Raw genomic sequence first — 14,652 nt, 5'->3', positions numbered from 1 at the left:
TATAAATTTAACAATTTTTAAAGTATTGAAGTTTTTTTCCCAAAAGAAGTTACTAAAAATTTGTTTAAGAGACTTTATATTTGTAAAAATCATTTATTTTTTTTATATTCTAATTTAATACTAAAATACCTTAGTTGTGTATTGTACCCAATAAGTATAAATAGCATCATCTTTATAATCCATTGTTACAGGAGGTCATTAGTTCTAGTTCTACTTGATCATAATGCATAACTATTTTTTTTTTTTTTTTTTAATTATTCCTTAGATTTGTTTACTTTTCAATATTTTGATTCTTTTTTAATATCATCATTATTATTTTGTACCAAATTTTTTTATCATAAAAATGCAACAGCTGTTATCCAAAAAATATAATGATAATTTCCTCTCCCTCCTATATTGATAACTTATCATCAAGAAAACAATACCTCGTGGTTTTCGTGGAGAGACCAAAACGTTTTCACGTGTTAGATTGTTCATAATCACTAATTTTTTTTTTACTAAAATCTATATTCATATTAAAAATGGGAAGAAAAGCTAAATTTGGTGAACCTGGAGTTGTTAAACAAACAAAAGGTCCTGGTCGTAAGGCTAAAAAACAAAAACCGCCTAAATTGCTTCCTGGACTTCCGAAACTTGAAGGTAAATATTAAGATATTAGATGATTATAAAAAAACGTATAAAATTCCAACAATTTTATAGATGAAGAAGGGACCAAAAAACTTAGTCACCGTCAAAAACAGCGTGCTTCTAGAAGAGCAAAAAAAAAAGAAGAAAGAAAGTTAATTAAAAAAGAAAAAAAAACTTTGGTCAAAAAACAAATCGAAACTGAAAGTAAATATAATATATTTTATTTTACTCTTGTGAAAATTAAGAGTTTGGAGTTAAAAAGATTATATTTTGATTTTCTTAGGTAGAAGAACCATTCTATTATTTTTCTATGATTAAATTCTTGCTTTATTTATATATAAATAAAAAAATTTCATATAATAACTGAAATATAAATTTGTCAATAGATTTTTAGTTTTGATGTTTTTTTTTTTTTTTTTTTACTAGATATAATTACTCTAATCTTACTGAACAGATTTGTTCAACGGTATGTCTAAAGATCATAAAACATGTCTAGTTAAAGCTTACAGCACCATAATGTTGAAAATTCTCTGAATTTAATAGTTTTATGTTGGTTGCAGCTATTTACATAGAATTGATCAATGTTTGTCATGAGCTGGATTTACTTTTTTTGACTCTTAGTTTTGTAAAAAGTATAAAATCAGCTAAATCTTTAGTTTTTGGTAGTTCTTTAAAACTATATTTTTCAATTATTAATCTTTGAGTTCTAAATTTGATCACGAAAATTCTGTTTTTTGTTTCATGTATGTTTATTTTCTCTATTGCTTCATTCACTGCATAAATTATGGTGTTAGATATAAGTATAGTATCTTCTTTTATTTTGTAAGTATTAACCAATTGAACAATAATTTTTGTGTCAATGTAAACGAAGTGAATTCCCATTTCACGTTTTTTAAGTTCCATCTAGACACTGTTTTTTTAAGATGGCTTGTAGTTGAAGATACTTTAATTTTAATTAAAAAGTAGTAACTCTTATAGAGCTCTGGTAACAACTTTTACAACATAACTAGACAACTTTATTTAATGTAGTCTAATTATATTATTGCAAAAATTCCTGGAAATATTGTAAATTATATGTTAATTCATTGGTTCATAGTTAATTATATTAACTGTGAACTAATGTCTTGTGATGACACTGTTTTTATTACAATAAAAAAAAAAATTGGGAGCGGTACTTGTCTCTACTAGTTTAATTTTCTATCAGATTTTCAAGAAAAAAATTTGTATTGATTTTTTTAAAATTTTAAGTTAGAATTTTAAACCAAACTGTATACCATAAATTTGATTTTATTCAGTTAAAAAATCAACTAGTTTAAATATCTCTAATAATAATTAAAATATTAATGATTTTTATTGATTGTAAAAAGTTAATGCTCTGTACTTGTATAGTGTTTAATGTCATCAAATTTCTTGAACTCACAAACTAGAAGTGAAAAAAAAAGTCTTTGAACTTTCAAGCTTTAAAAGAAATATTTCAATTTATAGTTAATATATATATATATTAATTATTAGTTGATAGATAAAATAATATGTATCTAAAAGAAATCAAACATTTCTTTACCAATATTGTATTTATTTTGCGAGTAATCAAGTGTTTATGATGAACCAATCACTCTGTTTATATAAATAGTAATACAAATTTTCAAAATCAAAACGCTTCTATTTTCATAATCAGAAGTACCAGTTATATTTAACTTTTAATTCTGTATTCATAATATTTTTTATTTTATTGTGTTTGTATCTACTAATAAGAAATACTTATACTTTTTTTCAAAGATAAAAAATTGTTTTCTAATAACACTTTAAAGAATTCTTTGATACTTAACTTACTAGTCTTTCTGATGAGATAGTAATTTAATTAGGTTGATCGTCAAATATTTTCTAATGGTTCCATTGTGATAATATTACTTAAGACAAAAAGTGATGTTTTACTTAATATTTGTATCTACAGTTAAAAAAAAAAAATTAATAACATTCCTTAAAAAATAAAAAAAAATTATTTAACTTAAAGTTTGAGGTTCAACACATCCCTAATATTTAATAAACAAAACTAATAATTAATAATTGGTCAATAAGAAATAGACAATATTTGTTTATTTTTATTTATAAAAAATTTATAGTAATTTAATTAATATATCACTTAAACTATTTTAATTAATATTTTTTACAGACAACAATGAAAAATCTTTAGGTATTAAAAATGATATTATTAAGGAATATTCTGACAGTAATAGTAGCTGGTTAAAATCGAAAAGTAATAAATCAATCATTCCAGAAAAAGGTATGTAATGAAATAATTATTTTTGATTTATTATTCAATTATTTAACAATAATATTTATGTCTATATTTTTTTAAGATGATGATGTTGAAAGTTATGATAGTAACTCTGATATTGATGATGAAGAAACAGAGGTAAAATAATATAATTTTTTTTTTTTTGGAAAAAATATTAAATGCTTTGTTTTTTTTTTTTTAGCAAAATGGATTAGAAAGTTTTGATGAAGATAATGATTCAGATGATGATTATATGGTATTACATAAAATTATATAGCACATTTTTTTGTAATACTTTCTTATTAAATAATCAAATTTTATTTATTCTTAAAAAATTAATAGAATTTTTTTTTAATGTAACATTTTTTAACCTGTATGTTTTGAGGTATTTACATTTATTGTTTTTCATAAATAGTGTGTAGTTATGTTTATTTACAACTTTATTTTTTTCTTAAATTATTATTTACATCTTATCACTAATGTCACTTTTAAATATGTACATATTTATACATTCATATATATCTTTACTTAGATATTTTTTATGATAAAATTGTATTTTATTTAGACTGGTACATTAGATGATGTAGATGATAGCTCCAATGAATCAGGAATAGAAGATACTGTCCCTAAAAAGAAAAAGAAAAATGTTAAGAAAAGAAAAGCTGATAATAGTGATGAAGATGATTTATTGCCAATTGAAAAAGCAGCTAAAAAATTAAAAATTGCCAAGAAAAAAGAAGAGTAATTTATTTTTGTTAATTGTTAAAAGTAATATAAATCTTAATTTTTATTTAAGAGCTGAAGCTGATGAAGAAATGAAGATGCAAATGAATGTTGCAAGTCAAGATATTTTTGTTTTCCCAGCAGATGATAAAATTGATGAAATCATTCCTATTCCAGAAGTTGAACAAAGAATTAAAGATATTTTATTAGTATTATCTAATTTTAATAAATTCAGAGAACAAAATAGGTACCTCAGTTATCTATTTTATTTATACATAATTTTTTTTTTCTTTTTATTATATTATTTCTAGAATTTCATATACGTTTTAGGAACCGACAAGAATACACAGAATTATTATTGAAAGATTTGTGTACTTATTTTAGTTATAACAAATTTTTAATGGAAAAAATAATGCATCTATTTCCCTTAGAAGACTTAATGTCATTTTTAGAAGCCAGTGAAACTCCCCGACCTGTTACAATTAGAACTAATAGTTTAAAAACTAGACGTCGTGACTTAGCTCAGGTAAGCTGTAATTATGTAGTTCTCAATTAGTATTATAAGTTATAATTATGTTAATTATTGTATTTTAACATTATATTATAATACAACATAATGTTATTTTTTTTACATATGTAACACATGTGTCTTATTTATTTATATTATAAAAAGTTATTTATTTATTAAATTAAATATTTTTTAGTTTTAAATTAATATTTTAAATAATATTAGCCACATAATATCAATTCTTATTTTATTAAACTTTTGAAAATGTTCAAAAAATACTCTAAACTGTTAACATATGTTAATTTAAAAATTGTTACATACTATGATTTAATAAAAAAAAAATATTTTGTGTAAAACATTATGTATTATGTATTATTAAAATTTTTTTTTTTTTTTCAATATTCATGCTTAAAGTTTAAGTTAAACAGTATAGTCATATAGAAGGAGTAGGAATGTAAGTAGTTATTGATTAAAAAGAGTAATTAGAGAATCGTATAAAGTAATGAAATAAAAAATTCTTTGTAGTAGTACATTTAACTAATCTTAGAATATATTTTTTATTTAATAAACCTTTTTCATTTATTTTTTTGTTCATTTAGGCTCTAATAAATCGTGGTGTAAATCTAGATCCTATTGGAAATTGGTCTAAAGTTGGTCTTGTTGTTTACAACTCTACTGTTCCAATTGGTGCAACTCCTGAATATTTAGCTGGGCATTATATGTTACAGGTAATATCACCATTACTATGTAATTTTAGTATTAAACTTAAAATTAATTAACTTGAAATTTTTATATTTTAGGCTGCTTCTAGTATGTTACCAGTAATGGCTTTAGCACCACAAGAAAATGAATTTATTCTTGATATGTGTGCTGCTCCTGGAGGTAAAGCTTCTCATATAGGTGAGTTAGTGTGCTCCAATTTTCAATAAAAACACTGTTACTTGACTCGGGCTAAATTGTTGGCAAGATAAATTTTGTTGTCAACTTATCAATGTTTTCTCTAAAAGCAGTCTAAATTTGAAAACGCACACTTACACCTATGTTACAAGGTTAATTTTAGATATTTAACCCTTAACTGGTATCCCGATAAAATTATTTTTTGATGATAACATTAATGAATGTTAACAATTAATTTCTAACCTCCTTGTATTCTTCAATCATGTGTTTCAGTATGGTATACATAAAAAATATTTGTTATAACATGATTGTGTTATGAGGTATAATTAGTTATCATACCAATGGGGTCCCATATTAACCCTTTATACTAAATGTGTATGACTTTTTTTTTGATAGTATAAACGTTGAGTCTTTTTTTACTTCGATATGGCCGTTTTAAATGATGCCGATATTGAAAACCTTTTAGATATTGATTCTGATGGTGATTTAAGTGATAGTTCAAGCATTATTAGTGATCATTTAACCGAGTCTGAGTTCGAAAATAGTAGTGGTGACGACGATGTTAATAATGAAGATGACGGTGACAGTAGTCTCCAGATACTCAAGCAAGACGTTTACGTTTTTATTATGGTAAAAATAGATGTAAGTGGGCTACAGATGCACCTGCTAGATCACGCACACCACGACATAATATTATAACTCATGTACTAGGAGTGATCGGTGAAGCTAAAACTAACAAACCACAATCGCCTATTGACGCATGGTACTTGTTTTTTGATAATGAAATTTTACAAATAGTACTTGATAAAACTAATGAAAAAATTACAGAATTGAGCGTAAAATATGGCAAAACTGCAACTTTTGTAAATCATTTAGATATGGTTGAATTTAAAGCATTTATTGGCTTACTTTTTTTGTCGGGTGTATTCAAATCAAATCACGAAGATGTTCGTTCTTTATTTGCTACTGATGGGAATGGCCGTGATATTTTTAGAGCTACAATGAGTTTGACAAGATTTCTTTTTATTATTACGGCTCTTCGGTTTGATGATCCTAGTACTAGAAATGAGAGAATAGAAGATTATGATAAACTGGCTCCAATTTCTGAAATTTTTTATTTTGCCAATTATGTTATTCCCCATCAGAATGCATGAAATGCTTGTTGGATTTAGGGGCCGTTGTTGTTTTCGAATTTATATGAAAAGTAAACCTAACAAGTATGGAATAAAAATTATGTCTTTATGTGATGCTAAAAGTAGTTACCTAATCAATGCATTTGTTTATACTGGAAAAGAAGATAAACCTATACCAAACCCAAATTGACTTTCTATACCAACACTCAATGTATTGACACTTACAGCACCAGTTTACAATACTAAAAGGAACGTTACGGGAGACAACTGGTTCAGTTCATATGAGTTAGTATCTGAACTAAAACGTCTGGGACTCACATATGTTGTTACTGTACGAAAAAATAAAAAAGAATTACCTCACCAATTTATAAGTACAAAAAGTAGACCTCAGGGTAATTTGCTATTTGGTTTTCAGTCAGATAGAACAATAGTTTCTTACATTCCGAAAAAAAATTTAAATTTTGTTCTGATTTTGTCTATGCACCACGGAAAAGATATTGATCATAAAAGTGAAAAACCAGAAATAATTGAGTTTTATAACTCAACTAAAAGTGGTGTAGATACATTAGATCAAAAATGTTCTGGGTACAACGTTGGACGCCGTACAAGAAGATGGCCACTAGCAGTTTTTTATGCAATGTTAAATATTTCTATGACAAATACTCCAATAATATATTCAAATTCAAATTCAAACACAAAAATAACTCGTCAGCAGTTTATAGTACAAGTTGGAAAATCTTTGATTTTAGAACACCTTGAACAGAGACTCAAATGCACAATTTGCCTCAAGATATTTCAACAGCAATACAAAAAATTCTAGAAAAAGAAAATACGAACACATCTGAACCAAGAGTTGAACAACGTTTATCTACCAAAAAAAGGTGTTCAATTTGTCCAAGATCTAAAGATAAAAAAACAAAATTAGTATGTTCTAAATGCAATGCTCACATCTGTCAAATACATTCATCAAAAATAATTGTTTGTTGCCAATGCCAAAAGTAAAGGTAAAATATAAATCAAATTTTGATTGAAAATTATTACCAAAATCAACCAGATAAAATGATATAAATTTTAGTTAATTTTTAATTTTTTTTTTTTTTAGGATACTTGCAAATAACATAAAAATTAAGTTTTACAAAGAATCTAATCAATTTAAGTATAATTGTAAAAAAAATAAGCGATATTTAAAACTAAGTGTTAATATAAATCTTTTTTTTTATTTTTTATGAAATGAACAAAAGACAAAATAAATTTTTTTGTTAATTGATACATTACATGTTTATGAATAAATTTGATACAGTTTCTAAGTTTAAAAAAAAATTTTTATCAGTAGAAACCATTAAAATATTTCGGGGTCCTATTGGAACCCACGATACCACATACGTATGAATAAAAGAGAAATATCAGTTAAGGGTTAAAAATTGGTATTAACGTAGGTCGGTAAGATTCGAAATTGGTATATGATAGTCAAATTTGGTATATCGTAATTAATAAATGTGAATCATAAATTTATTCATCAAAATAAAAATGATTATTAAAAACTTATGCATCAAAATTGTAACATCGTTCTGGCTTTTATTTTGTACTTTTCACACTGGCATATTGATAAAGTCAATGATCAGGTAGTGCACATTACCTGGTGAACATGATGTAATTAGACTTTTTATACGTGTTGATTATAATCCACTGTACTACATCATTAAAGTAAGAAATGAATTGCACAATGGTGGGTTCTGTTTGTATGCCATTCATAAATTATTTTAAAATTTGATGACTTCTCGGTTTTATTTTCAATTAAATAACGTTATTTATTAACCTATGTATATTAGTCAATACTATTTTTAATTTCATTTCATTTATTTAAACCTAGTTAATTTTAATCTAGATTAGTTTATCTATAAGGAAGAATTATCATAAACTTTAATAAGTACTTTAATTATAGGTCAAGTCATGCCAAATCATCCAGTAGTGGTTGCACGACCACCTCATATTTTTCTTAAATTTGTAGGGTTTATTTTTTATGCTATATTTAAATTAAAACAATTTTTTTTTTTAAGACCTTTGCGTTTTTATGGCTATATCAATGTAAAAAATGTTTAAAAAAACACAGATTATTCAATATTGACTTAATCGAATTAAAACTTTAGACATATATTTTACAATATTATATTATATTATATTGAATCGCAATATATTACATATATAATAATATATAAAACAATTACAAAAACGTAGTTTGAAAACAACAAAATACTATCATTAAATTATTTGATTTTGAGCGGATTTTTTCTGATTTTCTAATGCTAAATTTTACATGTTATATTTTTTTCTCAAAGTTCAAATTTTTATGGTATATTAAGCAGATATATAACTAAAAAACTAAAAAAAAAATTGTTTTAACTTAAGTTCACCAACAGAAATAACGCACTTAGAATACGTATATTTTTATCAATTTTCTAATCTTGTAGGCCCCTAAATCCCAAGAAAATTATTTAAAAAATTTAATACTCAATTAAAACATAGATTATATACTATACAATACTACATTTGAAAATTACTATAAAATAATAACTCCTTAATGGTTTTAAATGAACTCAAAAACACCAAATTTCACAAAAAAGCACCATTTTTAGAAAATCATTAAAGTTTAGAATTTCACATAAGTTTTTTTTTTTTTATGTCAACTTAAAGTTACAATAAAGACAAGTCTAAAATTTTAATTTGATTAAGTCAATATAAATAACCTGTGTGTTTTTTAACATTCTGGCAATTCTTAACATTTTTTACATTAAAATAGCCATAAAAACGAGAAAGTCTTAAAAAAAAATTTGTTTTAATCTAAATATAGCATAAAGAATAAACCCTGAAAATTTAAGAAAAATAAGTGGTTGTGCTACCACTTCTGGATGATTTGGCATGGATTGACCCTTACTATAAACACTAATAACTAAAAATTACATATTGAAAATGTTTAGCGGCTATTATGAAAAATACTGGTGTGCTAATTGCAAATGATGTAAATAAAAATAGAGCAAAAGCTATTATAGGAAATTTTCATAGAATGGGAATTGCTAATTCAGTCATATCCATATATGATGGTAGACAAATACCTCAGGTATATTTGTGATTAAACTTTTGTTTTTACAATAGAAAATAATTTTTTTCAACTATTATTTTCTGTTCAGATTTTTAAAAATTTTGATAGAGTATTGCTAGATGCTCCATGTACAGGAACTGGAGTTATAAGTAAAGATTCTGGTGTTAAAATGAGTAAAGATGAAGTTGACCTACAAAGATGTTTTACACTTCAGCGTGAACTTTTATTAGCTGCTATTGATTCTTTAAATTTCAAAAGCTCAACTGGTGGTTACCTAGTGTATTCTACTTGTTCAATCCTTGTAAGTTTTTGTAAAAACCAAAAAGTAGTAATGTAACCAGTTAAATTAAGCTATTTTTAACATTTTAAAGTTACAATAAATCATTTGACTTTTGTGTCTTTCTCTTTAGGCTGAAGAAAATGAATGTGTAATAGATTATGCTTTAAAAAAAAGGGATGTTAAATTAGTAGACACAGGACTGAGTTTTGGAACTGAAGGATTTACAAATTTACGACAGCATAGGTATAGTGTATTTATTAAAACGATTTTAAAATTAAATTTTAATAAGATGAAATATTACAGATTTTATCATAATACAAAATTGTTTATAAAGTAATTGTTCTCTTTTCTTTATGAAATGAGTAATGTTATTCAAATCTGTGACACATGAAATATTAAACTTTAAAATAATCTAATTTCCAATAATTATTAAACATATTATGAATAAATAAATATTAATATAATTAATTTAGATTCCATCCAACTATGAAACTTACTAGACGTTTTTATCCCCATACACACAATATGGATGGATTTTTTGTTGCTAAACTGAAAAAGTTTTCCAATATTATTCCTAAAAATGAAGTTACTGATGATGAAAATGAAAATGATTCAAGTGAAATTGTTGATAATACAAAAAACAGTGAAGAAGCTTCAAATACAGAAGAAAAATTAATTAATTCTAATAAAAAACGTCCAAAACATGGTCGCGGAAAGAATAGAACTAAATAAATTGTACATTTTTCACATGACCTAATATAAATTAAATTTTAAAATTGACCAACAAATTTTTATTTGTTTTATATATTTCTTAAAATTACCTATTATACTTTGATTTTTAAAATTAATGAATTTTAATGACTCTAACATATTGAAATAAAAATAAGTTGATTTGTTAATTTTTAAAAAACCCAGCACAGTGGTGACGTAGCATAGCTGGATCAAGTATAATGATATCTGACAGTGATTAAAATCACTATCAAAAAAAAACGCTTCGATGCAAATCTTTAGATAGTGTTTAATTTTAAAAAATTGAAGGATTATTCCAAAAGCTACATGATCTGCTAGTTCATTATTAATATCCTAATTAAGATAAAGTATGTCGAATGAAAAAGGGATTATTAAAAAATATTATTTCTCATAAAAAAATAATGTTGATCCATACACTTTTCAAAATGTCATAGCATTATAAAGTTAAAAATGTAAAAAATAAAATCGAGAATTTTCACACGATAATAGCATTTGGTAACCCATTTTCATCGTGAAGATAAAATAAAGTCCGATATATTTTTTTTTGCATAATAAAATAAATTACATCAGCTTTAATTTATGATATATATAAAAGTGTCAGACTTTCCGGAACACTTTCAAAAGTTAAGTTGAAAAAGTTCTACTTTCTACATGCATTTTTTAGATTTGAACCCCCCTAGTATATAGGGAAATGGTCCGATTTAATAAAACAGTATGTCAAATGAAAGATGTATATAAATACTACTCCCCGTGAAAAAATTGTACTGATCCATACATTTTTCAAAAAGTTATAGCATAATAAAGTTAAAAATGTAAAATACAAAATCGAAAATTTTCACACAAAAATAGCATTCGGTAGCCATTTTCACCGTAAAGATAAAATAAAGTCCGAAATTTTTTTTTTGCATAATAAAGAACATTACATTACCTTTAATTTAAAATATATATAAAACTGTCAGAACTTCCGGAACTCTTTTAAAAGTTAATTTTTTGTGAAAAAGTAGTCATTTTTAATCCCCCCCTGTGGGCAGGTAAAGGGTTAAATTATGAAAATAATATACCAAATGATAGGTAAAGACATCAAGCATCTATAAAAATAAAAATTATATTGATATGTTCGTTTTTAAAAAAGTTATGACAGTTTTTAGTAAAAAAAATTGAAAAAATGTCGAAAATTAGCGATTTTTAAATTTGTAATTTTTTTGTAGGTTTTCCCCATTTACGGGGAACAAGGGAAATTTTTTCAATTTTTGAGGGTAATGTCTTCGACTAGATACGATTTGTGATCTTTTGATGTATCGTTGAAAGAAATCGGTTCGGTGAGAGCTGAGAAAAAGTGGTGACAGACCCCAAAAAAAAACACATCATAGTAAAACCAATACCTTCTCAGCTTCGCATCGAAGCTTAAAGTATATTCTATAAGTATTAAATATTCTCATTAGGTTTATCCAATATTTAAACTTAATGTTAATTGAAACTTGTAATAATTTCAGTTAAGATCATAGGCGCCCGCACGAAATTTATCAGGAGGGGGCCAAAAAAAATTAAATACCAAAAAGTAACATTAAATAAAGTGTTTATTAACTGAAAATTGCAAAATATATATAATTATTAAATATATTCATGAGTCATTACTAAATAGTAAAAATTGAAGTCTTCGCGGTTGTTCTGTTGCAAATCTTGTTATTAACTGTTCAATGAATTGATTTTTGCTTGCCTTAACTTTTTCACGATGTACACTTAACATACATTAACTATTTAATCGGTTTTCACTTGTCGTGGATCGTAGCCAAGTTTTTACTCTTCGTAATGTACTAAAAGTACGTTCTGCAGTGCATCTTGTAGCTGGTAAAGATAGGAAAATTTATAATGCAATTGTAATACCGGGAAAAATATTTCACTATGTTTTAGTAAATCTATAATGTCCATACTTTGAAAATCTTTTTTTTGGCAATAAACATACCAACTTTCACCTTCAACTAACAAATTTTCAATTTTATAAAAACTATGAATGTTTGTTAAAATTTCAACGTACTCTTCTTTTTTCATTTTTTTAAATAATGCAGGATGAAGGTGTTGTAATGAAAAAGCAACACTATTACCTTTTTAAAATCTTTCCTTGATAGATTGTATTATTGATTCGAGATATGGTACAAAAACCGATACTCTATAATAGTCTTTGGGAGTTTCACTTGGATAGTTGTTTCTATGTAACTGTTTTCCGGTAATTCTAGGACAAGTAATAGTAAGATCTAAATTATTTGCTATAGATTTAGCGTTAATAAATAATAAATTAAAGCTTTCAATTGCATTTATTCTATCATTTTCAAAAATTTCTAATAATGTCTCCACATGTTCCCGAACTTTATAAAGTTCTATTGATTTACCTTGTAAAATATTAGTAACAGGTTCCAAGATAGCGCTGTATTTTGCAATTATAGTCATTGTTATTATAAATAAACAAATTGAGGCTGAGGAATATGAATAAAAAGCCCGTTATCTTGTATTAGCATTTGTCATATCATTTATGAATAAAGATTGGAGACTTTGAATTATTGTAATAAAATTTTGAGAAAATACTCTAATACTTTGAAGACCAACGTGTTTCACAAAATAGTGGTATGTTAGGTATTAGTTTTCTTCGAAGTGTACTTTCACGATATAATTTAATAATTTCTTTAATTGTGCCTGTAGTATTACGAATAACCATAATTTTATTTAAGTCATTAATAACTAAATTTAATCCATGACTAGCACAATGAAAAAATAAAGCTTTGGCATATCGGTCCCTAATTAGTTTAGCAACACCACTTTCTTTTCCAGCCATTGTAGCACAGCCATCATAACCTTGTCCACAAAGTTAAGTTAAATCAAGACCACAATTCACCATAAATGATAATATTTGAGTAGCAACCGATTCTGCATCTAATTTATTTAAGGGTAAGAAGCCTAGAAATTCTTCTCGTATTTTAAAAGGATTTGACTATTTGTCTAAAAATCTAATTACAATTGTCAATTGCTCAACACCAGAAATATCTGCTATTTCGTCGGCAATGATAGAAAAGGCATTTGCGGCATTGGCTTCACACACTATGTTTTTTATTAATAAAACCTGTATTTTCCTACACAATGTTATTAGTTCATTTTGTGTTCTATGAGATGAATATTTAGCATTTCCTGTACAGCTTAATAAATGATTTTTTAACATCTCATCGCCTGAATCAAATGTAGAAGATCATGAAATTTACCTGAATCTGTTTTTTTCTCTCGCAAAGCAATGTCATGAGTTCCACAAAACACAATGGTTGATACTATGGATTTTAATTTTTTTCCGTTGGTTTCTATTTCTTTTTGTAGTCCAACATTTACTTGTTCAATCACACTAATTTTTTTATCATTCATAATATCTATAAAATCTTTAGCTCTAGACATTGATTCAGAATGCTACTTTGAAGATATATGTATTTTAGAAAAGTTATGAAAATCCTTGTACTTAGTAAACGATTTTATTATAAATTTACCTTGTACACCTCTGTGAATAGATGGCTTAAACAGCACACATACTCTACAAAAAGCTCCTTTCACATCCTCAACTGCTGAATAAGTTAACCATGAACTGTTTTCGTGCAACCAATTGTGCCTAAATTCACGAGTATTTCCTGGTTTCAAATCACTTTTAAAGTTATAATTAGTGTTGGGTATCCAAGGATGACGCAAAAGTTCGAATTTCAAAGAATTGTCAATATTTTCTTGATTTAAATATTTTTCAATATCTTTTTCATCCGTTATCCCATCACTAATAACATTACTTTTTGTATTTATAGCAACTGAAGTACTTTCAACTTCACACGATTCTGTATTATTTATTTCAATTACTGAAGTTGAGGGTTGATTATCAGAATCACAGAACTTAGGTTTTTTGAAAAAATTTCTGATGTCCATAATAGTATAATATTAGACAATCGTTAGACAATCGACTATATAAATATAATTATGATTTATAAAAATAAAACTTACTATAAAAATACTTATAAATGTATAGTATAGAACGTACTGTATTTAGGCAGCTTTGTTTGCGTGTTTCATTGAAGGAAGCGTGCTGACAAATAAAACTAGAATAGTCGATCGCCACTCGTCGTTTCATTATGGAATTTCCGTACTAATTGATAAAAATATACTAGACAATAGCCTATAGCCATCGGTCGATAATAATGTAACGGCGTATGACGATAAAACCCATTAAGTCAATAAAAATAAATACATCTAGAAATCCGGTTAGATTTTTTTGTTTTATAAATAAAATTTTCAGATTATACAAATTTAAATCAGATTGGTTATAATTTTTAAAAATGTATTTCCAAA

The 14,652-nt window shown here is 25.5% G+C and overlaps 2 protein-coding genes across 2 annotated transcripts in view; one reads left to right on the top strand and one right to left on the bottom strand.

The window, feature by feature from the left end:
* The window catches only part of LOC126896498 (neurobeachin-like protein 2), a 111,089-nt gene extending 110,754 nt beyond the window's left edge, over positions 1-335 (bottom strand). Inside the window, exon 1 of the mRNA XM_050669329.1 lies at positions 130-335. Coding sequence (XP_050525286.1) covers positions 130-183 — 54 coding nt within the window. The 5' untranslated portion in view covers positions 184-335. The remainder of the gene's footprint in view (positions 1-129) is intronic.
* A 73-nt stretch (positions 336-408) lies between these two features.
* On the top strand, positions 409-10,328 carry LOC126896505 (probable 28S rRNA (cytosine(4447)-C(5))-methyltransferase). The gene is made up of 14 exons (XM_050669352.1): positions 409-639; positions 700-831; positions 2,798-2,908; positions 2,985-3,040; positions 3,105-3,158; positions 3,468-3,643; positions 3,699-3,872; positions 3,956-4,151; positions 4,733-4,861; positions 4,934-5,033; positions 9,139-9,278; positions 9,349-9,561; positions 9,671-9,783; positions 10,014-10,328. The coding sequence occupies exons 1-14, from the start codon at positions 522-524 to the stop codon at positions 10,270-10,272; spliced, it is 1,971 nt and encodes a 656-aa protein (XP_050525309.1). The 5' UTR covers positions 409-521; the 3' UTR covers positions 10,273-10,328.
* Positions 10,329-14,652: the final 4,324 nt, after the last annotated feature.

Source organism: Daktulosphaira vitifoliae, unplaced genomic scaffold, assembly GCF_025091365.1.
Source record: "Daktulosphaira vitifoliae isolate Bord-2020 unplaced genomic scaffold, ASM2509136v1 Scaffold_1, whole genome shotgun sequence".
NCBI lineage: Eukaryota > Metazoa > Arthropoda > Insecta > Hemiptera > Phylloxeridae > Daktulosphaira > Daktulosphaira vitifoliae.
The sequence above is the reverse complement of the archived record's forward strand: the minus strand, read 5'-3'. Positions and strand labels throughout refer to the sequence as shown.

Bases quoted from the DNA above. Each gene is read 5' to 3' on its own strand.
- LOC126896505 (XM_050669352.1), top strand. From the start codon at position 522: ATGGGAAGAAAAGCTAAATTTGGTGAACCTGGAGTTGTTAAACAAACA. The intron at 2,909-2,984 runs GTATGTAATGAA...TATTTTTTTAAG, and splicing joins ATCAATCATTCCAGAAAAAG to ATGATGATGTTGAAAGTTAT. The intron at 3,041-3,104 runs GTAAAATAATAT...TTTTTTTTTTAG, and splicing joins TTGATGATGAAGAAACAGAG to CAAAATGGATTAGAAAGTTT.